The sequence below is a fragment of the Odocoileus virginianus genome, chromosome 2 (genome assembly GCF_023699985.2).
Source record: "Odocoileus virginianus isolate 20LAN1187 ecotype Illinois chromosome 2, Ovbor_1.2, whole genome shotgun sequence".
NCBI classification, from domain to species: domain Eukaryota; kingdom Metazoa; phylum Chordata; class Mammalia; order Artiodactyla; family Cervidae; genus Odocoileus; species Odocoileus virginianus.
Genome location: NC_069675.1, coordinates 67,423,698 through 67,449,545, shown reverse-complemented (window position 1 = coordinate 67,449,545; position 25,848 = coordinate 67,423,698). Strand labels below are relative to the sequence as shown.

Genomic DNA, 25,848 nt, shown 5'->3' with positions numbered 1-25,848 from the left:
TTTGTTTTTTTTCACTTATCTTAAAACACTTCCCATTTGTCATTAGTTAGTCTTTGAAAACCTGTTTAGTCATGACATGGTATAATTACCACAATTTATTTGCATATTTCTTTGGGGTGATTTACGTGTTTTTGAACAATGGTTATTGTTGTTCAGTTGCCCAGTCATGTCTGACTCATACCCCATGGACTGCATCACACCAGGCCTCCCTGTCTCTCACCATCTCCTGAAGCTTGCCCAAGTTCATGTCCATTGTATCGGTGATACCATCCACATCTCATCCTCTGACACCTTCTTCTTCTGCCCTTAGTCTTTCCCAGCATCAGGGACTTTTCCAGTGACATTCACATCAGCCATTCACATCACATGACCAAAATACTGGAGATTCAGCTTCAGCATCAGTCCTTTCAACAAGTATTCACAGTTGATTTCCCTTAAGATTGACTGGTTTGATCTCCTTGCTGTCCAAGGGACTTTCAGGACTCTTCTCTAGCACCACAGTTCGAAGGCATCAATTCTTTGGTATTCTGCCTTCTTTATGGTCCAGCTCTCACAACCATATGTGACCACTGGGAAGACCATACCATTGATTATACAGATATTTATTGGCAGTCTGTGAACTGGACCATTCAGGTATGACCTAAATCAAATCCCTTATGATTATACAGTGGAGGTGAGAAATAGATTTAAGGGACTAGATCTGATAGAGTGCCTGATGAATGATGGTCGGAGGTTTGTGACACTGTATAGGAGACAGGGATCAAGACCATCCCCAAGAAAAAGAAATGCAAAAAAGCAAAATGGCTGCCTGAGGAGGCCTTACAAATAGCTGTGAAAAGAGAAGCAAAAAGCAAAGGAGAAATGGAAAGATATTCCCATTTGAATGCAGAGTTCCAAAGAATAGCAAGGAGAGATAAGAAAGTCTTCCTCAGTGATCAATGCAAAGAAATAGAGGGAAACAATAGAATGGGAAAGACTAGAGATCTCTTCAAGAAAATTAGATAGGGAACATTTCATGCAAAGATGGGCTCAATAAAGGACAGAAATGGTATGGACCTAACAGAAGCAGAAGATATTAAGAAGAGGTGGCAAGAATACACAGAAGAACTATACAAAAAAGATCTTCATGACCCAAATAACCATGATGGTGTGATCACTCACCTAGAGCCTCATGCAAAGATGGGCTCAATAAAGGACAGAAATGGTATGGACCTAACAGAAGCAGAAGATATTAAGAAGAGGTGGCAAGGATACACAGAAGAACTATACAAAAAAGATCTTCATGACCCAAATAACCATGATGGTGTGATCACTCACCTAGAGCCAGACATCCTGGAATGTGAAGTCAAGTGGGCCGTAGGAAGGATCACTATGAACAAAGCTAGTGGAGGTGATGGAATTCCAGTTGAGCTATTTGAAATCTGAAAAGATGATGCTGTGAAAGTGCTGCACTCAATATGCCAGCAAATTTGGAAAACTCAGCAGTGGCCACAGGACTGGAAAAGGTCAGTGTGCATTCCAATCCAAAAGAAAGGCAATGGTAAAGAATGCTCAAACTACTGCACAATTGCACTCGTCTCACATGCTAGTAAAGTAAGGCTCAAAATTCTCCGACCCAGGCTTCAACATATGTAAACTGTGAACTTCCAGACGTTCAAACTGGTTTTAGGAAAGGCAGAGGAACCAGAGATCAAATTGCCAACATCTGCTGGATCATTGAAAAAGCAAGAAAGTTCCAGAAAAACATCTATTTCTGCTTTGTTGACTATGCCAAATTCTTTGACTGTGTGGATCACAATAAACTGTGGAAAATTCTGAAAGAGATGGGAATACCAGACCACCTGGCCTGCCTCTTGAGAAACCTGTATGCAGGTCAGGAAGCAACAGTTAGAACTGGACATGGAACAACAGACTGGTTCTAAATAGAAAAAGGAGTACGTCAAGGCTGTATACTGTCACCCTGCTTATTTAACTTATATGCAGAGTAAATTATGAGAAACGCTGGGCTGGCTGAAGCACAAGCTGTAATCAAGATTGCCAGGAGAAATATCAATAAACTCAGATATGCAGATGATACCACCCTTATGACAGAAAGCAAAGAACTAAAGAGCTTTTTGATGAAAGTGAAAGAGGAGAGTGAAAAAGTTGACTTAATGCTCAGTATTCAGAAAACTAAGATCATGGCATCTTGTCCCATCACTTCATGGCAAATAGATGGGGAAACAGTGGAAACAGTAGCTTACTTTATTTTGGGGGGCTCCAAAATCACTGCAGATGGTGATTGCAGCCATGAAATTAAAAGCCGCTTACTCCTTGAAAGGAAAGTTATAACCAACCTAGACAGCATATTAAAAAGCAGAGATACTACTTTGCCAACAAAGGTCCGTCTAGTCAAAGCTATGGTTTTTCCAGTAGTTATGTATGGATGTGAGAGTTGGACTATAAAGAAAGCTGAGCGCAGAAGAATTGATGTGTTTTGAACTGCAGTGTTGGAGGAGACTCTTGAGAGTCCCTTGGACTGCAAGGAGATCCAACCAGTCCATCCTAAAGGAGATCAGTCCTGGGTGTTCATTGCAAGAACTGATGTTGAAGCTGAAACTCCAGTACTTGGCCACCTGATGCAAAGAGCTGACTCATTCTAAAAGATCCTGATGCTAGGTAAGATTGAGGGCAGGAGCAGAAGGGGACGACAGAGGATAAGATGGTTAGATGGCATCACTGATTCAATGGACATGAGTTTGGATAAACTCTGGGAGTTGGTGATGGACAGGGAGGCCTGGCGTGCTGTGGTTCATTGGGGTTGCAAAGAGTCGGACACGACTGAGCAACTGAACTGAACTGAACTGGAAATACATTGAGTCAACCACATTATAATTTCCATTTAAATTATATTTAGAAAGGTTGTTTTTCTCTGACATTTCCCAGTTTGAAACAGAACCAGAATAATATTCTACCAGCAATGATCCTTTTTACTTCTTATAGTACCTTTGTCCCAGATTTTCACCCATCTGAAGATAGGACTGGTAATTTTTTATGCCTCTAAGACTATAATGAGACCCACATTATTTCAGAATTTCACCTATTTATTTTTACCACTCAGCTACTGAAGTTTTACTAAAAGAAAAACTAATCTCTTAAGACTCTTGAAGGTAGGGGTCATGCCTGTCATTGTTCCCTTTCCTGATCAGATGGTAAAGAATCTGCCTGCAATTTGGAAGACCTGGGTTTGATCCCTGGGTTGGGAAGATCTCCTGGAGAAGGGTATGGCAGCCCACTTTAGTATTCCTGCCTGGAGAATTCCATGGATGGAGGAGCCTGGTGGGCTATAGTCCATGGGGGTCACAAAGTTGGACACAACTGAGCAACTAACACTTTCACTGGCCATAGTAATCACTAAATATTTTGACTGATAGTTTAGTCTCTTCCCTTGTAACATCTTCAACCATAATTTTTATTTGTTCACTCATATTGGAGGGTAAATAGGATCTACCATAGGCTAAATTATAAAATAAGAGTTACCTTTAAGTATCCCTCTCCTCTCTCCCAGCTCCTTTTGTTTACACTCTTTTATCCTCATAACAGGTAAGATTTAGTAGATGTTTAAAATGTTCTATGCAGTGTGCTGAGCATTTTACATTCATAACCAAACTTAATACTCACAGCCAAGCCAAGGTAAATACTAGTGTTTCCACTTTGTAGATAAGGAAGCAGAGGCTTAGAGAGGTTAAATACTTTCCCCAAGGTGATAAGAGTGACACTTGAACCCAGGTCTGAATCTACTACAGCCTGAATTCCTATGATGCTATACTGACCTCTTTGATGAAATCCTGCCTTCTGTGGTAAAAATAAGTTGCTACAGAAGTCCGTGCTGACTGCCAAGGACTAAGGAATTGGTGAGAGCATTAAGAACGAAGTCCCTGATGGAAGGCTGTATGAACTAGAAGAGAATTCCAACCACAATTTGAACAAATATTTAAAGAAAGAAGGACAGAGCACTTATATTTTATTCAAACTAGCCCCTTAGATACCAAGAGTAGTCAGAGTCTACGCTTAGGCTTTGATATTTCAATGGGAAACCAGAGTGCACCAAGGGAGGAAGAGGCTCTGCCGGTCAGCTTGCCTCAAGGAAAGAAAAAAAAAAAAAAGCAGGTCTTTGAGGGGTTTTAGATGAAAGGGGGGGCACTTGATTTAGGGCAATTGTAAACAGAATTGTGCTTTCATCTGTTTCTGGATGAACACCCTGACACCCTGGCTTAGGATATATAAGTCCTATATAGGAAGAAACAATTACTTTCTCATTTCTGTTTTGTTCTCAGTATTAACTCAAGGCTAGTGTAAAACCTATTGTTTCAGGATGCCAGAGGGTAATCAATACAAAGAAAAAATACTTTTCATACATACACTTGACCAATAAACACTTAAATTCATTTTCCCTCAATAGGTTTAACAAGAGAGTGAGCTAATTGGGGCTGGGGAGGTTTAAGGATAACATGATATTATCAGGACAGCGGTCATTCTCTTACTGCCTCAGCAGCTGTTGATGCCAGTAGTGGCCTCTATTCAGCAGAATTCTCTTCCTCCAGTTCACATAAGGTTGCTGGAATCACCTAAGGTTTGTGGTTGCAGATGATTCATTCTCCAGGCGAGATACAAAGAACTGATGATCTCCAGGCTTTTATGCTAAAACTAGCAATAGATGGTATCCATGCTTCCATCCTTTTTTCAAATACAAGCAACTTCTTGCTTTTCAGGTTAAAATTATGTTTTTCTACCTTAACAATTTTTTTCTCAAAACAACATGTTCAACAAACAAGTTTATATAAACATAACATTTATTAAGAATAAAATAGTTGGTTTTGCTAAGGTTGTGGGGGATAGATGAAGCATTCTGTACAAATTTACATGCATCACAATCACCAATCATGTGCTAAGCTACCTTATAAAGGTTTAAACAAATAATTTTTCCTCAAAAATAAATCCTTCTCATTTAACACTTGACTCCACCAAGAAATCCGAAGTGACACTATGACATTCCTTTTACTGATGAAGAAACAAACTCAGAAAAGTCACAGTTGCATAGTAAAATAGCAACAATAAAAACACCAAGATGGAACCCAGTTTTATCTGAAGAGATAGTACATGTTTATACCAACTAAATTACCTTATGCTATTTTAAGCCTATGGCACCTAGGCTAATCTATCTGAAACATGGATACATATTATTATGTATTATCTGAGGACTCCCCAGAGTTGAGAGTGAAGCCAAGGGAAAGAAAGCAGTATTCCAAACCTTACTCCTGAGTCATGTAGGCAGACATGAGACATTCCAACTGCTATATAATCTAAAAGCAAATAATTTTCCCTCAAAAATAAATCCTCTGAACTTTCTTATTTACTTTTGTCATTACCACTGTTCTAGTCATCCCATTTTAAAATCTTTAATGAAGGCATGATCAGGGCTTATAAATTACCAATGCTAATTATATAATCAACATTTACGAGCACAAAAGATTTCAAAATTAACTCTGCAGAGTAAGATATATAGTGAAGGCTATTCAAAGGAAGTAATTTATGAGCTGGGTGTTGACTGAATCCTGTTCAGCCCAGAGAAATAAGGGAAAGGGCTTCTGAACAGTGGATGAAAGTTTGAGTATATATAGCTTCTCTCCCTCTACATCCAGTGAACCACCAGCTTATCTGGTTCTTCCTTTATAATAATTTTTTAGATTCTCTCCTTTTCCACCATTCCTAGTTGTATATGTATATTGTACAACAACCTCATGGTTGTACACTATGTATTACTATGAAATTTCTCATTTAATGGTTTTTCCTTCCTTTAAATACTCAGACACTGCTAACAGACTTTTAAAAAATACCTGCTTTTGCATAAACACAGAAACTTAACTTTCCTACTGATTCTGAAGTAAGTTCAAAATCAAAGTCTTCCATAATCCATAAGCTATATACTTACATTCCCCCCTAGAACAATCAAGTCAACATTGATGAAATAATACCTGATCCAGTGTAGGCTTCAAAGCCATCAGCAAACTTTTACTGACCATTTACTGGGTAGAAAAGTCAGGACCTCTGGAAGTTACTAGGAAGACAGTTGTGAGTCAGTCACAGATCTCTAGGAGTATTTTATGGTAAATGAGGGCCAGACATGAACCAAGAAAGCTAACTTTAGAAGAAGGCATTTGTCCCACAAACCAAATTATAAAGATGCTTAGTGTTCAATGAAGAGATGGAAAAAGGGCTTAAACTGGACTTTGATTAAATATGCAAATAAATGTTTATTTGCTTCTGTAGTTTTGTTTTTAATTCAGTATTAGAATCGACACTGTTAGGTCTTGTTTAGTTCAACATCTACTGAGCAGTGTACCAAACAAATTATTCTACATGAAACAGGAGAAGGCACAACTTTTCTCTCTTTAAGTCATCCCCTTCTCCAAAAAGTAAAATTAGGGCCTGTGTTCAAAACAGTAAATGAAGGACACAATTTCACTAGCAGTTAAACAGAAGGGCAGAAGAATGGAGAGTATTCCATGATGGAATTTAAAAATGCATATTAGAACTTCTATACATCTGTAATTGTTATGGAAAGTTTAAAGCCATTATTATTATATAAGTGGTTCAGATACTTACCACACAGAAATAGTACCAGAAGACTTCTCTGCTTATGATTTAATCAGTTCTCTAAATGCAACCAAAGTGATTTTTTTTCAAAACACAGATCTAAGCATGTTAACCCTTACTTCACTAAATCCTCCGGTAGCACCCCATTTTTCTTGGGATAGACCAACTCCATAACAGGTCTACAAGATCCTGCATGGCTTGACCCCTACCTTCTTTTCAGTCTCTTTCAGTCAACCGCAATATCACTGACACCTTTTTGTGCTCATTTTCCTTGCTGTAGTTAACTCTTATCTACCCTTCAGGTCTTGGCTCAATTGTCACTTGCACAGGTAATTACTTTACCTGAGCAAAATCTCTATTGTACCCTGTACTTTTCTGAAGCATTTATAACAGTTTTAGTTTTATATTTGTGTGATTTTTTTTAATGTCTATCTCTATTATAGGGTATAAAATCTAAAAAGGCAGAGATTTAATGGCTGAGTAATACTCCATTGTGTATATGTACCACAGCTTTCTTATCCATTCGTATGGCAAAAACCACTACAATATTGTAAAGTAGTTAGCCTCCAACTAATAAAAATAAATGGAAAAAAAAAAGGCATAGATTTTAGACTAGATTTTCCACATAATGAAAAGTATGTAAAATGTTTTTTAGGATATGTATATTAAGTAGTTCTAGCCTAAGAGATAAGTAGCATTTATCCTTACAGGCACTACTACTTCAAAACCTATAAAAATCTATATTTAAACAATAACTTTAAGCTTATGTTTATCTGTAAAATATGAATAACCTTAAGGATGAGCAGCATATATTAAATAAAAAGACATTATAAAGTCCTTAAGACATGTAAGGTACATGGGAAATGCTAAATGACTGGTGCCTATGAAAAATAAAATCTAGTCCTAATTAGTTCATATTTATAAAGTGTATCTCTCCAAACTTTTTTTTAGCTGCATCATGCAGCTTGCAAGATTTTAGTACCCTGACCAGGGATTGAACCTGGGCCATGGCAGTGAAAGTGCCAAGCTCTTAACAACTGGACTGCCAGGAAACTCCCCAAACATTTGACTTATATAACAACAGAATAATTCTGATGTTCTTTCAAAGTGTTAAAAAGGGCAAAAGAGATTCAAGAATTGTTACATCTTTTGTTACATAGTGATATCATTATCAGTTTTTTCCCTATTATTTACTATAGCCTAGACTTGTTATTTTCTAAGATACATACAAGCCATTAATGTATATATTTAAAATACACAGGTACATAAAATTTACCTCAAAATGCATATTTTATTTTGGTAGCCAATGATCATCGATCAAACAAAGAAAAGAAAACTAATTTCATGAAGAAAGACAAATCTATGGAGTGGTTTACAGGAAGTGAAGAATGAAATGGCTCAACTAAACCAACTTGGAATCATTTACTACAAAATACCAAACTGCAAGACAAGTGTCAAAATGGGACATTTAAGCAGTTTTGAAATGTTACATGTTTCTCCAGCTTTTATTACTTTTCAAAGTTACATGTAAAAGTTATACAAATCATACTGATAGCTAAAAATACCAATCTATGAAAGTACTGATTTGCAATATAAAGTTCTTTTTGATACTTTTCAAGTCTTCAAATCAGTTGTCATCTGAGGTACTCAGTTAGTTGTGGTTTGCACTTCCTCAACTTGACAAGAAAAGCTAAATTAAGGGGATAAAAAGGTAAGGTGATTGGAATAATGAGAAGAAAATACCATATAATATAGCCTGAAAAAAATTACTCACCTGTATGACCAATTTGCCAGTGTATAGGTCTAGCAATATAGGGAAACGATCCATAGGGAAAATCAGAATGTGATTCTTCTGTAATAGAACAAAATATGTATATAAGCTACATAAAATATTTGATAATTTGTTTACAAAACTGTTAAACAACAAATTACTGTCCCTTTCTTGTAAGTTTTTTCTGTTTTGTTTTTTTTTTTTTTAGTGTTTGTTTTGTAGCTATTCTGACAGTTATCTTACAGAAACAACTTGTTGATAAACTTTATATATGGTTTTATTACCAAATGAATAAGCCCATATCATAAATCAGTAGATGTCTGAAAACGTGTTTATGGTCTAAATAATGTGTACATACAATAAGGAACTAAATTTAGTTCTTGGAAAAATTCCAGCAGCATACTAGAAGTTGCTTTTTGGAATATCAGCTATTTGCATACCAAGTCCTTAAATTCTTTCCCTGCAGTGATAATCACTGATCTAAATTTAAAACATTCTTTAGTATATTTAAAATATTTCATAAGCCAACCCTCTTGTCACAAATATGAATATTTATAAGTTCAGTTCTTCAAAGGTATCAGAGTTTTACATAAAAGGCAGAAAAAGTCATGATTCTTTCTCTTAGAGATTTTAACTGAACAGAATAAATACATTTCAGTTTCCATAGGAAAAAAATAATAAATCTCTGAGAAATATTTTTATAATGTATTGCTCATATACTCAGGAATGTATTCTCCATTTATTATTGCAACACATGCATAAAATAGAATTGAAACTCACCATGGTCATCATATTGAAACATCTCACCTTCAATTCTAATTTTTTCTTGAGAGTGTACTTGTACGTCTGTGTTGATTTTAGGTTCTACTTTTTGAGCTAAAATTCCATTTTTCTGTCTTGCAAGGCAAACCAACCAATCTCTGACAATAACTTCACTTATCTTTTCACATGAGAGGGCAAGTTCACAGATGCGAATTCCATCTAAAAGTTCAATAACCTGTGTGATGCTTTCAAAAAAGTGAATAATGTACTTTAAACTTCCAGTACAGAAATAACTAAGTTCACTATACCTCTTATCCCAATTTAAATGCTATACTTAAATCAAGACAGGGGGAAAAAAGTAAAAATGCAAGTTAGGGCACATAAGAGAATACTAAGTAAAAAAATACAGATTACACTTTTAAAAACTTTTCTTCTAAATTGTGAGAGGAAATAGCCATCTTATATTACTGTTTTTTGGGACATATGCTCTTTCATAACAGTTTTATGAGATAAAGTAAATTAAAAAAAATAACATTACAAAAAAGTACAGTCACATTACTCACTTTGCTAGATATACAGCACATATACCACCCTGTTTAAGATTTGGGAATAAAACAGGCAAAGCAACTTGAGGATTCAACATATCCAAAGCTACCTATAGTGGGGAAAGAGAATCAGACTGAGTTTTGTTTAAATAAAGCATGTATTTTCTTTTCTTATTGTGGTGAAATGATACACTTTGGAAAAGCAGTTAAAATACTCAGTTAAAGTATTTCACTTTTTAGAATACAGTACTGATGATGATCATTTTACTTCTCTCAAAAAGGCACATTTATTATTATACATTTTGTTATAATTCTTGACTACATAAAAACTGTAATGGCAAGTCTTGTACTTGACAATATTGATAATACAGGAATCTTTAGCTACTTTTATACATACACATACACACACACAGAGTTGCCCCTTGAACAACATGGATTTGAACTGTGCAGGTCCACTTACACAAGGATTTTTTCAATAGTAAACACTACAGAACTACACAATCTGCAGTTGGTTAAATCTGAAGATGTAGAACCCTTGGATATGATGGAACCATGGAGAGGGAGTCCTGACTGTAAGTTATACTCAGATTTCTGACTGCAAGCAGGATTGTTGCCCCTAAACTTCGTGTTGTTCAAAGGTCCACTGTATATATATAATTTCAATGCTTTATTTCAGCTTTTTGCAATAGAAATTCACACCATCTCAAATGTGTATTTTTATGTTCAAAAGAAAACTTCTGAATATTAATTTTAGAGATTCTAAAATATAAGAATCATGTCCCTTATTTCTTTACTCTTCATTCAGTTGCAAAATACAAGGCTATATACTCAAAAGATGTCAAATGAATACAATGAGTGAGATTTTCAAAAAAATTTCATTGAAAACAAAAATAAATAGCCAAAATAGAAAACAACTGACTTACTGATAACTCTAGAAATCTAATCTAGTTGGCACATCCTTAAATTTACTAAATTAAAGTATTCTGTTCACATGTTTTTTTAAAAAAAAAAATGGGTCATCACTCATTAATAATTTATTAACCAAATATTTATTGAGCAACTTCCATGTGCCAAGTATCTTGCTAAGTGGTAAAAATAAAATGGGAGCTTACATTCTATTTTGTTTCATAGGAACTTATATTCTAATTAAGGGATAGACATTAAACAAAAATTCAATAAATATGTAATTCAAAGAGTAAAGAGTGACATGAACTACAGGACTATAAAGGAGAATATGAAGGATAGAGTGACAGGGCAAGGAAAGGAAGTACTATTTTATACATAGGCTGGTCATGAAGAGACCTGAAGAAAGTGATTATACTCACCCTGTGGAAATTTAGGGGGGGAAGTGTACTCCAGATGGAGAGAAGAGCAAATACAAATTATCTGAGGCTGAAGCATATTTGGTGAGTCTGAGAAGGCCACTATCGCTGCAGTGGGAACAAAAGTGGGAAAGTGGCAAGAGAAGGGTTCTCAGATGATGGGGATGTGGTGGAAATGGGGGAAGGAAAAATTATGCAGAATCTTACAGACTTTAGCTTTACTCATGAAGAGAGAAGCCACTGGAGAGTTTTAGACATGATTTGACTTTTTAAACTTTTTTGAGTGTGATAAACATACCATAAAACTTGTCATTTCAAGTGTATAGTTCAGTGGCATTAAGTATATTCTGACTTGGGCAAGGAAAGATGATGGTGACTTGCAATAGCAAATAGCATTGAATGTGATAAGACAGAGCCAATTAGAGTTAGGATTGGCTGTGAGATGAGAGAAGTGAGGATAAATTCAATGTTTTTAGCCTAAGCTACTGAAAGAATGGAGTAAATTTTCCTCATTTACTATTGAGGAAAATGACTAAGACAATGAAAGAACAAGCTTGGGGAGAAATATTTGAGAATTCAGATTTGGACACGAGTTTAAGATGCCTATTAGATATCCAAGTAAAGATCTCAATGACTAATCAAGGGGCCAACACTGTGGACATAAATGGATTTCTTTGGTTGCAGTCTTATTATATTATTGACAAGGACCAAAAATCAGACTACCAAGCAGCCTGCCAATCCAAAGCTCTATTATACTCAGCCAACAATATTACCATTCATTAGCCACTCAAAACAGAAACTTAGATCTCACTGTTTGCAGATGACATGATCCTCTACATTATTTTCTTTACCTTGAATTCTCTTTTGAGACTCTGTAGGGTTATGATGCTTCTGTTTGGATTAAAATTTCCCAGTCTTACAAATCTCTTAGTATTTCTCAAATTCATCCTACTGCTAATGCATAGAAACCAAACTTATGGTTACCAAATGAGAAACAGGTGGGAGCGATAAAGTAGGAGTTTGGGATTGCCAGATACAAACTATTATATATAAAATAGATAAACAAGGTCCTACTGTGTAACACAGGGGACTATATTCAATGTCTGTTATTGTTCAGTAGCCCAGCTGTGTCCAACTCTTTGCAACTCCATGCACTGTAGCATGCCAGGCTTTCCTGTCTCACCATCTCCCGAAGTTTGCCCAAGTTTATTCACTGAATCAGTGATGCCAACCACTCATCTCATCTTCTCGAAACCTCTTCTCCTTCTGCCTTCAATCTTTCCCAGCATCAAGGTCTTTTCCAGTGAGACGGCTGTTTTGCATCAGGTGGCCAAAGGATTGGAGCTTCAGCTTCAGCATCAGTCCTTCCAATGAGTATTCAGGGTTGATTTCCTTTAAGATTGACTGGTTTGATCTCCTTACTGTCCAAGAGTTTCTCAATTGTCTTCTTCAGCACCACAGTTCAAAGGTGTCAATTCTTCAGCACTCAGTCTTCTTTACTGTCCAGCTCTCACATCCATACATGGCTACTGGAAAGACCATAGCCTTGATTACATGGACTTTTGTTGGCAAAGTGATGTCTTTGCTTTTTAATACACCAAGATTTGTCATAGTTTTCCTGCCAAGAAGCAGTCATCTAATTTCATGACTGCAGTCAACATCCACAGTGATTTTAGTGCCCAAGAAGAGGAAATCTATCACTGTTTCAACCTTTTCTCCTTCTATTTGCCATGGAGTGGTGGGACTGGGTGCCATGATGTTAGTTTTTTTAATATTGAGTTTTAAGCTGGCTTTTTCACTCTCCTCTTTCACCCTCATCAAAAGAGGCTCTTTAGTTCCTCTTCACTTTCTGCCATTAAAGTGCTATCATCTGCATATCTGAGGTTGTTGATATCTCTCCAGGAAATCTTGATTCCAGCTTATAACTCATTCAGCCTGGCATTTCACATGATGGACTCTGTATGTAAGTTAAATAAGCAGGGTGACAATAAATAGCCTTGTCATGCTCCTTTCTCAGTTTTGAACAAGTCAGTTGTTCCATATAAGGTTCTTACTGTTGCTTCTTGACCCGCATACAGGTTTCTCAGGAGACAGGTAAGATGGTCTGGTATTCCCATCTCTTTAACAGTTTTCCAGTTTGTTGTGATCCACATAGTCAAAGGCTTTCGCATAGTCATTGAAACAGTGGTAGATGTTTTTCTGGAATTCCCTTGCTTTTTCTATGATCCAGCGAATGTTGGCAATTTGATCTCTGGTTCCTCTGCCTTCTCTAAACCCAGCTGTGCCTCTGGGAGTTCTTGCTTCACGTAACTTTGTGAGTTACAGTCCATGGGGTTGCAAAGAGTCGGATGCAACTGAAGTGGCTGAGCATGGCCTGCACGGCACAGGCACATTTATTAACAACTCTGGCACCTAATTCAGTATATATCTCTGCTCTAAATCCAACCATGATATTAAAGGAAAATATTCCTCCCACTCTTAGAAATGGAAATGGGACAAATAATGAAGAAAGATCCTTTCTCATACAAAAGAAGTGTGGCCTTTGTTTTCTTTGTACTCAGTATTAGGTAATATCATAGGACCCACTTTAGAAAACTTACCGCATCAAATGTTAAAGATTTTATGTCCTCTGTTGCTCCTAAAATATCCTTATGAATAAACTCTACATTGTCTGGCCACTCTTCTACATGACTTATTTTCCATGAATCACGCCAGTGTCTATAATTCTTCATAGCCAGTTTGTGGTGGTCCTTTCGAATTTCAAAACTTATGACTCGTCCCTGTGAGCCAACTTAATTAAAAAAAAATTATGACAGTACATAGTATAAATCAGTCTATTAAAAATGTCAAAAATTTATTTTTCAAAGATATTACATGGGTGTGAAAAAATAATTCAAGTGGTTCAAGGTCACAAAAGTCTCTATCCTATCCCAAATCCCCAGTCAGTCTTCCTCTTCAGAGGCAACCACATCACCACAGTTATTTACCCTTCCCAAGATAGTCGCTGCCTCTACAAGTATGCAATTTTGCAAGTATCTCTTTTTCTGTTTTTAACAAACACTGTGTCCCATCATACATACTGTCCTGTACCTTTCTTCTTATTTACCAATGGCATTTCAGTGATTAATGATCTACTACATTTTTTTAAAAGAGCTATTATGTTCCCTTGTATGGCTATGTTTATTTAAGCAGTCACCTGCCAAAGAACATTTAGCTTGTTTCTCATCTTACACTATTACAAACAATACTGCAGTGACAATTATTTTGCCTAGGTCTTTGTAAACAAGCCAGTTATATATATAGGATAAAGTCCTAAAAATGGAATTGCTGACTCAAAGTATATGTGAATTTTTTTTATTTTGAAAATTATTACCAAATTGTTCTCCAAAAAAATGATACCAATTTACACTTGACCAATAATGTATTTCTCCATACTCTCTCCAACAGAATTACCAAACTTTGTATCAACCTAAAAATTGCATCGAGTTTATCACTGTAGTTTTAACTTGCATGTATTTTGTTAGGATGAAGTTAGGCCTTTTGGATACTTAAAAGATACTTGGGCTTCCATTATGGCTCAGCTGGTAAAGAATCCACCTGCAATGTGGGAGACCTGTGTTCGATCCCCCGACTGGGAAGATCCCCTGGAGAAGGGAAAGGCTACTCACTCCAGTATTCTGGCCTGGAGAATTCCATGGACTGTATAGTCCATGGGGTCACAAAGAGTCAAACAAGACTGAACCACTTTCACTTCACTTTCAAAGATACTTGTATTTTTGTGTGTGTCTGAAAAACTTCCAAACTATCATAGCAATACTGTAGATTCACAGAAAACTACAACATTTTAAATACAGCAATTAATTTTCTATCCCTCTCTATATGAGGTGATTTGATTTGCAGGCTGTCCCAGGTCAATCAGTCTATAGTTAAAATGAGTTTAAATTCCAGCATGTCTCTTTAAAATGTAAGTCCAGCTATAATTCATCATGTTCTCAAGGGATAAAAATTAATGTTAATAGCAGCATAAGCTAAACGTTTAGAAAATTATGGAGCAAAAATATCCATCCTGAAGGTAAATAGCAATGATTTCTTGATCACTCATAGGTTGGGATTATTCATGCTATGTGACACTCCTCCAGCACTATAGGTATTAGAAATATGGACACTCCTATCTCACAAACTTTTATAAGTTCACTTTGTCAAATGCACTTAGGAATCAGTCATAGACTGTGAAGAAATGGCTGCCTTTAACTATGCACAGAAAAGAGTCCAACAAAAGAGGTGAGGAGCTCAAAATGAATTTCCTGACCCAGGATAAGCTGGATTATGTTTGTATGTGATGACATTAGGTCAAAAAACAAAAGGTTTAATTCAGTATATGTCTATTTGTAATCTTTATAAAATCTACCCACATACACCTACAACTGCTCTAACAATGTTTATTAGCTAAAAAAGAATGCACTAATAAAAACAACATGAATGATTTTTTAAAAAAATTTATCCAAAGAGAGTGCTGTCTATTATTGGGTGAGAAAGGGAACACTGCAGAGGCAGTCAAACAAGCCAAAGCAACCTTGACAATCAGAGGAATTCAGTGGCCAAAAGGAGCAGTAATCAGCTACAACAACAGTAACCAGAATTCAAGTGGAGGTAACATGAACAGATATTTATGTTTACTATATACCTCTTGAATTTTGACCTTTAAGCAGTATTTTAACCAACTGACAATTTTTAGAGACTTTCTCTAAGAAAGGAAAATTCTTCATGATCTAGTTTTAGCTTAATAGCTTAATTAATTTATTCATGAACAATGATAATTCTTTGCCTCTAATAGTATATGACTCTTCCCCAGCAGCTGACAGCCCTTTTCCCCCTTCTATAGTTTCTGATACTGAGTATTCATTTGGCACTATTATCAACAAAAACATGTACACATGTGCACTGAAAGACAAGCACAAGAGTGTTCGGAGGAGCACTGGAGCACTGTTTACAACATTCAACTCAAATGCCCATCAGCAGCGGAATGGATAAACTGTGCTTCACTTATAAAATGGCAACTATAATGAAGTAACTACTGCTACATGCAATGACTGAACCTCACAAACAGAATGCTGAATGAAAGTAACTGATTCAAAAGCGTATAGTACTAAAGGATTCCTTTTATGTAAGATTCAAAACAGGCAAAACTCATCAATGGTGATTAAAGTCAAAGTAGTGGTTACCTTCTACCTTTGGTTAGGATAAGGACTGAGAGGGATTTGAGAAGGTTTCAATAGTACAATAATATTCCCTATCTTGATCTGGGTAATAACTACATGAGTGTGGTCACTACATAAAGATTCACTGAGGTATACAATAATGATCTGTGTACTTTTCTGCTGCTGTGTTATGTTCTAATAAAAATTTCAGTTAAAAAAAAGCATCCAAGGAGCAATAGAAAGCAAAGAGCGGGTTAGACAGAAAGTGACTTGAATAAATGTACAAAATAGAAAAATGATTGCTTACATTTGATTTCAAAGAGAATGCTCTCTATCACAAAGTTATGTGAACATTATCTGTATCTATTTAACTTTCTGTTATTATGAACAGATTGAATGTTTTCTTTGTCATCTAAATTCATTTACCCTAATCTCTTACCTGCTTTGGATAAAAATAAGCTCATTCCACCAGAGCCCGAGCCAGCTTCCAAAACAGTATCACCTGGGTGGATATTCATCATCGACAGTATCATATTTATATCCTATGATTGAAATACAGCATGGATGATTGTGTGGCCAATAAATATGTACTAAGCACCTACTCCTTTGAACACTATGTTGAGCTTGGAGAAAAGTGAAGGAAAAAAAAAGGATTAAACTCTGGCCCTTTCTACCAAGAGTTTATAGTTTACTTGACAAAATGAGAGATTCAGGAATCAATGAGCAAATACAAAAGGACTTAAGTATAATACTGAAATTACAAACAATAAGTAACATTAGAAGCTCAGAGAAAGGAGAGAAATCAGCAGAGTACCCTGGCTTAAAGACTGAAAATGTAAGGAAACAGTCACAAGGTAGGGACAGCTTTCAACAAAAAAGAGGTAGAATAAAACAGTTTGCTCATCTGAATCCAGGCTAAAGCATTTAAACTTAACACGGTAAGTAACTAGGATGTGTCACTGAGGTAATATAAATGGCATTTTATAAAGATTAATCTGTCAGGGCAATACAGGGTGTACTAGAATTGAGAAAAATTAGAGGCAGAAAGACAAGTTAGGAAGTTATTACATAATCTGCATGAAATGATGACTTCTCATTTAGAATTAGGATACCAGGAACAGACAGGAGGACACATTTGCCAAACTTTATAACTAAAGAATTCTTTTGTTAACAGGAATATCATGGGTGATAGTAGTAATAGCTGTTCATTGAAACTTCACCAGGTACTGCTTTCAAATATTTTCTTGTTTAATCAGAATAATAATGAGAAGATGATCACCACTGCCATTAAAGGATGAGAAATTAGAAAGGTTAAGTAATTTGCCCAAAGTCACACAGCCAGGAATTAAGTGGGCAAGTAATACTGATGCTGAACTCCCAAACACCATGCAGTTGACTGTTACACTATTTGTTATAAATGCTATAGAGAGAAAAAATGTAAATTTTAGCATTTATTTCAACATTCCCCCCAATAGCAAACCTTTTGAAGTTGCTAATAAGCAGCATATCAATTAAGTTTTTACTATCTTTTTCTTCTCTGGGAGAAGCTGAAGTGAAAATTCTAAAAAAGAATAAGATCCTCTGTTTAATCACAAAAAAACTGTGTATTAAATATGGGTTTGGCTGCATAAGAAACTATTAATATTTAACAGGTACAGTGGTCCAACTGAAAGCCAAAACGTGTTTTCTGAAATGATGGACTAAGACTTGAACCAGATGATACATAGACACATAATATTTAAGGTGTACTCTTCAAAAAGTTTCAGTCACAAATTCAAAGCCTTTCAGACACACATATCCTTTCCCATCTGTCAGGCACATGGGAGCAGAGGTGGGAGGGGGTACAGATAATTTCACCCAGGAGTGGGAGGCAGCTCCAGCAATCATTTAAACGAAATGCCCACAAGAAGCAGTTCTGTTTCCTTGGCTCTTTCATATAAGACATAGAAACACTTCATTATATATCACAATGTAATAATAATAGAAATAAGTGCACAATAAACATAATGTGCTTAAATCAATCTGACAACACTGCCCCACCCCACCCTAGTCTGTGGAAAAATTGTCTTCCATGAATCCAGTCCCTGGTGCCAAAAAGGTTGGGGACCATTGCTCTAGGACATGAGGTCTGTGTTGAGAGCAAGGACTATAGTTCACCACTACACCTCCCTAAAATAGTGCCCTGAATGTACAAGGTTGGTGGTTATTTGCTGAAGAAATAATGAATGATTCTCTATCTAGGACTGGAGGAAGAGTTGTTATAATTACAAATGAACATTCTACTCAAGGACAGTGACTATGATGAATGATTAAAATAATCCACTAGCAATGGATACAAGACTGTAACAAGGAATTGGTAGGTAATTTCCTTTAAAGAATATCCCTTTTATGTTTAGTGTCTAATTTTAGCTGTTTTAATACAAACATTTTTCCCTAATGATAAAAGCATAGTAATAAATCTATTGTTGATAAAATATATTTTAGTCACCTGATGTGAAGAGTGGAATCACTGGGAAAAAATCCTAATGCTGGGAAAGACTGAGGACAGGAGGAGAAGGGGGAGACAGAGAATGAGATCGCTGGATAGCATCACCGAATCAATGGACATGAGTTTGAGCAAACTAAGGGAGACAGAGAAGGACAGGGAAGCCTGGCATGTTGCAGTCTGTGGAGTCGCAGAGTCGGACACAGCTTAATGACTGAACAATAACCTCTAATAACTTACCTCATTAAGTATGATGCTTAAAATATCACCACAGTGGTACTAAACAATTGTCCCCAAGAGTTCAACATTCTCTTGAAGGCTGAACCTGCAAACTTAAGTATTATGGGGAATAAATGTACATTCTTATTAAATGCCTAGTGAGTCCACATCACCCCATGATAGTAAGTCACTTTACAGATCAGAGAATCGAGTCTCCCAAGTTAAAATTAAAATCTGGCTGTTTCTTCCTAGAATTAGAAATCAAAAAATATGTAAAAGTTATAGCTATTGGTTTAAAAAAAAAAGTGAGAATACAAACTTGAAACATTCTGAGCGGTGCTTTAAGTACATTAATCAGGTCTGTAGTACTGCAACCGTTTTGCTCTTAGTAACTCCCATGGCATTACCTTAGGATACGTTATGGCAGGCCCTCTTTGCATCAGTAACACATAATCCTCCAATGCCGGCCTCCTCAGCATGAAGTGTTTACCAGAGGAACTCCTCAGAATCTGGCCGGGGAACTTCCCCACGATCTCGCTGAACGGGACTGTCCCCCAATTACTATTTAAGTGTCCGGCGTTGCTCAACCTAAATAATTTTTTAAATTGTGTTTCTCTCTTCCCAGTCTCAGCTAAAATGAGCTCCCCAACGCGAAAAGGCACCACTCTAGAAGCGGACCAGGAAGAGGAGACGTGTAGGATTTCGTCCTTGGTGGCAGGCTGGACCAAGGCGGGCACTGAGGGACTCCCGGATCCCGGGTGTGCAGAATCCGACTGGCCCTGGTCTCCACTCGAGCCCTCGCTCTCTTGAGAGGGTGACTTGTCTCGCGGCATCGGGAGTCCGAGACTTTCCAGCGACGACAGACATTTGGTCCCAAGTCCCCGGACGCGGGGAGGCAGAGATGAAGGCGAGTCTGCGCCTGGGGTTTTCCTCTGTGCCGCCTCGTGCTCTCCTTCTTCATCTCCCGTGTCTCTAGGTGAGGCTTTAAAACACAGTAACCGGCCTCTCTCGAAGGACTCTCGCCCAAGGCGGCGCAGGAAGAGACTGGTCCTGAATCCCGGAAACCTCTGGAGGCGCCGCAGCGGGAGTAGTACCAGACCCACACACCTAGTTGACAGCATGACGATCCGCGCAGGCGCAGGCGCAGGCGAGTGACGGAAGGCCGGGCGACGCCCCGCCTCGCTGCGCGGAGCAGTGACGCAGCCTCCCCCGGCTGGACAACTATTGAGCGGGAAGAGCTCGGCTTACCGCGCCTGTCTCCAGAGGGGGCGTGGTGACCGCCCGTCCTCGCTGAGTAACTGTCCTATAAGTGGGTCCCTTTCCTGCGCGGGGGCGCGTTTTCCTCTTTGGAATGTGCTCAGACTAAACAATTGACCGCTGACACATCTCCACCAGCCTCGTCCGGGGACTAGAGGATTAAGAGAGACAGCCTGTCAAAGCGCTGTCTAAGCTGAAGTCTTGTATCAGAGTTAGCTCGCTAGTCATCAGGAACAGGAACGTCACTCAGTCACCATCAGTAAAACTGGCCGTGAAATGTGTTTTTACAGATTGCATTTGTACCGACCACCTGCTGACTGTCTCTCCTTTCCCCGCTGATCGCCTCCTTCTTCCCCTGGTCTTAGCGAGTCCCCTTTGACCGGACTCTGACCACTTGCATGTCCTCCCCAGGCCCTGGGAATAGGCCGCCCTAGATTAAAGTGATTGTATCCACTGTGTGCTCATTTAACAGAAATGTTTTCAATAACTAAAATATAATACTTAAAGTATTTTACTCTCCTCAAAACTAAGCAAAATTTTAGTGTCTTAAAATTGGAAAGTGAAAGTGAAAGTCGCTCAGTCAGGTCTGACTCTTTGGACCCCCATGGACTTCTCCATGGAATTCTGCAGGCCGGAATACTGGGGTGAGTAGCCTATCCCTTCTCCAGGGGATCTTCCCCACCCAGGAATGGAACTGGGGTCTTATGCGTTGCCGGCAGAGTCTTTACCAACTGAGCTATCAGGGAAAGACTTTTGCTAAAACAGAAGTGGCATTTCATTCCCCACACCACCCCCCACCCCCAGCCCGCTAAATTCATGCACTTAAGTCCTAACCTTAAATATTTCAGAATGGGACTGTATTTGGAGACAGGGTCTTTAAAGAGGTAATTAACTTAAACTGCCATTAGAGTGAACCCTAATCCAGTATGACTGCTGTCCTCATAAGAAGAGATGAGGATCCAGAGGGAACACTATGTGAAGACGTAGGCTGAAAATGGCCATCTACAACCAAGAAGAGAAGACTCAAAGGAAACCTGACCTGCCAACACCTTGATATTGGACTTTTAGCTTCCAGAACTGTGAGAAAAGTAATTCAGTTGTTTAAGAAAAAAGGAAGAGAATTGACTGTGCTTTCTAATTCTCTCTTGCTGAATCTCTTTAAAAATTTTTATTAAAAAAAAATTATTTCCAGGTTTTGGCATCCCCCCCCCAGTATTTTTAAATAAAAATGAATTTAACCCTAAAAACTAAGCAAAATTAATAACAGGGGAAAAGTTATCTATGGAGTCCAAAATGTCATTTGACATTAAATATCACTAACTTGTTTGCTTAATGTTAATTCAGTCGGTAAAAGTTCACTGAGGGTTCAGCATTACAAAGCACATTAGATATTTATTTCATATAAGTTTAAAACAATCCTGTGTCAGAAATAAGTATTCCAGTTTTATGCATAAAAAAACTGACCCAGGGAGATTAAATGTTTTGTGCAATAGCCCATAGCTGACAAGTGGCATGACAGGGCTCCCTATCTAGGTCAGTCTGGTTCAGCGGCCCATGCCGCTCTTTGTACTGTAACACCCCTTCTCAAAGTACATTTGACATTTCTCAATAGTACAACTGAATTCAGAGCTAGCATGGGAATATGTTCAGAGAGCTACTGATTCAATTTAAATTTGAGAAAATAAGTCTTGTCATTACTTTCAAAGACATCAATTCTCTTTAATCTGTGCTTTCTAAAACATCAACCATGGTAAACTCCATCATCAAGACTTCTGTCTTTTAATCCTAAACATGAAAAGACAAAACAGCCCTGCTCTCCCCCATCCCAACTGCATGTGTCACTTTGGGTTTCAATTTAAGAAAAGTTATTTCTATTATCACTGCTAAATATGGGTCTGAGTTGGAAACTTCTGAATCTTAAGCCTTACAATTGTTTTAAAATTTATCACTCCTCCTTTATTATCTCTTAAATTTTATTTAAGATATTTGGATGTTATTTCAGAAGGAGTAGGAATTAGAAGGTACATTGACAAAATATAGGAAGTACATTTAAATACATAATTTCTGAAATTGTGAACAGTAAATAACATTCCTTTCTTTCTGTTGTTTGAATAACAAATACAATGATATAAATTTGTCCTACACACTTCTAAAAATACCAATATTGAGTATGGCTGCTCAACCTCCACCCATCTCATCTCAATTCTAGTCAGTAAGAAGGGAGAAGCGGGAAGAAGGTCATGCCCTCTTTCCTTAAAAACACTTTCCTAAAAACATAAATATCACTTCTGCTTACATTTCATTCACCAGAACTTAATTGCATGGCCAGATCTAGCAGCAAGGAAAGCTGAGAAATTTAGTCTTTATTACAACTGAATATCAGCCTAACTAAAAATCTTAAATTATATTAATACTGAAGAAGAGGGAAATGCATTTGAAGGCAACTAGCATTTTCTCTCCCAGGTTCATGCTAGTGAAAAAGATGGCTTAAAACTCAACATTCAGAAAACGAAGATCATGGCATCAAGGTCCATAAAGGAAATCAACCCTGAATATTCTTTGGAAGAACTGATGATGAAGTTGAAGCTGAAGCTCCAACCCTTTGCTACCTGATGGGAAGAACCAACTTGTTGAAAAATATCCTGATGCTGGGAAAGATTGAGGGCCAGGGAGAAGGGGACGACAGAGGATGAGATGGTTGGATGGCATCACCAACTCAATGGACATGAGTTTGAACAAACTCTGGGAGATAGTGAAGGACAGGGAAGCCTGGTGTGCTGCAGTCCATGGGGTTTGTAAAGAGTCAGACAAAGACTTTGTGACTGAACAGCAACAGTGAAACAGTGAGTGATTAGGGACCAACTGTTTGATAATCTGGTTAGCACTGACTTCCCATGTGAGGTTTCTGATCAATTTAAAGTAGATTAAGAGTCATAATAAGGTGGTTGTGGCTTTCCTCCAGTCACCTTCAGTAGTTTGTGGGTGGAGAGTTAGATTTTAGCAATTGTACCAGGATTGTGTTGTTGTTTTGGCCCCACCTTGCAGCTTGTGGGATCTTCTTAATAGTTCCCTGACCTTGGAGGCAATGCCAAAGAATGTTCAAACTACTGAATTTAATTGCACTTGTCTCAGTCCATCAGTCAATTCAGTCGCTCAGTTGTGTCCGACTCTTTGTGACCCCATGGATGCATGCAGCACATCAGGCCTCCCTGTCCATCACCAACTCCCAGAGTTTACTCAACTCAAGTCCATTGAGTCCGTGATGCCATCCAACATTCTCATCCTCTGTTGTCATCCCCTTCTCCTCCCACTTTGAATCTTTCACAGCATCAGGATCTTTTCCAACGAGTCAGTTCTTTGCATCAGGTGGCCAAAGTATTGGAGATTCAGCTTCAGCATCAGTCCTTCCAGTGAATATTCAGGACTGATTTCCTTTAGGAGGGACTGGTTGGATCTCCTTGCTGTCCAAAGGACTCTCAAGAGTCTTCTCCAACACCACAGTTTAAAAGCATCAATTCTTCTGTGCTCAGATTTCTTTATAGTCCAACTCTCACATCCATACATGAATACTGGAAAAACCATAGCTTTGACTGGACAGACCTTTGTTGGCAAAGTAATGTCTCTGCTTTTTAATATGTTGTCTAGGTTGGTCATAACATTTCTTCCAAGGAGCACACGTCTTTTAATTTCATGCAGTCACCATCTGTAATGATTTTGGAGCCCAAGAAAAGAAAGTCTGTCACTGTTTCCTTATTTCTCCATCTATTTGCCATGAAGTGATGGGACCATATGCCATGATCTTAGTTTTCTGAATGTTGAGTTTTAAGTCAACTTTTTCACTCTCCTCTTTCACTTTCATCAAGAGGCTTTTTAGTTCTTCTTCACTTTCTGCCATAAGGGTGGTATCATCTGCATATCTGAGGTTATTGATATTTCACCTGGAAATCTTGATTCCAGCTTGTGCTGCATCCTGTCTGGCATTTTTCATGATGTATTCTGCATATGAGTTAAATAAGCAGGGTAACAATATACAGCCTTGATGTACTCCTTTCCCAATTTGGAGCCAGTCTGTTGTTCCATACCCAGTTTTAACTGTTGCTTCTTGACTTGCATACAGATTTCTCAGGAGGCAGGTCAGATGGTCTGGCATTCCCATCTCTTTAAGAATTTTCCACAGTTTGTTGTGATCCACACAGTCAAAGGCTTTAGTATAGTCAATAAAGCAGAAGTAGATATTTTTCTGGAACTCTCTTGCTTTTTCGATGATCCAGTGGATGCTGGCAATTTGATCTCTGGTTCCTCTGCCTTTCCTAAAGCCAGCTTGAACATCCGGAAGTTCAGGGTTCACATTTTGAGCCTTACTTTACTAGCATGTGAGATGAGTGCAATTGTGCAGTAGTTTGAGCATTCTTTACCATTGCCTTTCTTTTGGATTGGAATGAAAACTGACCTTTTCCAGTCCTGTGCCCACTGCTGAGTTTTCCAAATTTGCTGGCCTATTGAGTGCAGCACTTTCACAGCATCATCTTTCAGGATTGGAAAAAGCTCAACTGAAATTCCATTACCTCCACCTGCTTTGTTCATAGTGATCCTTCCTAAGGCCCACTTGACTTCACATTCCAAGATGTGTGGCTCTAGGTGAGTGATCACACCATCATGGTTATCTGGGTCATGAAGATCTTTTTTGTATAGTTCTTTGTGTATTCCTGCCACCTCTTCTTAATATCTTCTGCTTCTGTTAGGTCCATACCATTTCTGTCCTTTATTGAGCCCATCTTTGCATGAAATGTTCCCTTGGTATCTAATTTTCTTGAAGAGATCTCTAGTCTTTCCCCATTCTATTGTTTTCCTCTATTTCTTTGCACTGATCACTGAGGAAGGCTTTATCTCTCCTTGCTATTCTTTGGAACTCTGCATTCAAATGGGTATATCTTTCCTTTTCTCCTTTGCTTTTTGCTTCTCTTCTTTTCACAGCTATTTGTAATGCCTCCTCAGACAACCATTTTGCCTTTTTGCATTTCTTTTTCTTGGGGATGGTCTTGATCACTGTCTCCTGTACAGTGTCACAAAACTCTGTCCATAGTTCTTCAGGCACTCTGTCTAATCCCTTGAATCTCTCTGTCACTTCCACTGTATGATCGTAAGGGATTTGATTTAGGTCATACCTGAATGGTCTAGTGGTTTTCCCTACTTTCTTCAATTTAAGTCTGAATTTGACAATAAGGAGTTCATGGTCTGAGCCACAGCCAGCTCCCAGTCTTGTTTTTGTTGACTGTATAGAGCTTCTCCATCTTTGGCTGCAAAGAATATAATCAATCTGATTTCGGTGTTGACCATCTGGTGATGTCCATGTGTAGAGTCTTCTTTTGCGTTGTTGGAAGAGGGTATTTACTATGACCAGTGTGTTCTCTTGGCAAAACTCTATTAAACTTTGCCCTGCTTCTGTACTCCAAGGCTGAATTTGACTGTTACTCCAGGTATTTCTTGACTTCCTACTTTTGCATTCCAGTCCTTTATAATGAAAAGGATGTCTTTTTGGGGGTGTTAGTTCTATAAGGTTGTAGGTCTTCATAGAACCGTTCAACTTCAGCTTCTTCAGCATTACTTGTCGAGGCATAGACTTGGATTGCTGTAATATTGAATGGTTTGCCTT

At 37.9% G+C, this 25,848-nt stretch overlaps 2 protein-coding genes across 7 annotated transcripts in view; one reads left to right on the top strand and one right to left on the bottom strand.

The window, feature by feature from the left end:
• Positions 1-15,532, top strand: part of SPDYA (speedy/RINGO cell cycle regulator family member A) — a 43,413-nt gene extending 27,881 nt beyond the window's left edge. For all 6 annotated transcript variants that reach the window (XM_020886189.2, XM_020886187.2, XM_070449889.1 and 3 more), the window contains one exon: positions 7,940-15,532. In XM_020886189.2, coding sequence (XP_020741848.1) covers positions 7,940-8,028 — 89 coding nt within the window. In that variant the 3' untranslated portion in view covers positions 8,029-15,532. The remainder of the gene's footprint in view (positions 1-7,939) is intronic.
• On the bottom strand, positions 7,908-20,074 carry TRMT61B (tRNA methyltransferase 61B). Its single transcript, XM_020886183.2, has 7 exons — positions 19,346-20,074; positions 16,674-16,776; positions 13,637-13,827; positions 9,733-9,824; positions 9,188-9,414; positions 8,411-8,488; positions 7,908-8,326 (listed from the first exon to the last, which is right to left on the bottom strand). Exons 1-7 carry the CDS (start codon positions 20,057-20,059, stop codon positions 8,271-8,273), a joined length of 1,461 nt encoding a protein of 486 aa, XP_020741842.2. The 5' UTR covers positions 20,060-20,074; the 3' UTR covers positions 7,908-8,270.
• Between the last annotated feature and the right edge of the window lie 5,774 nt (positions 20,075-25,848).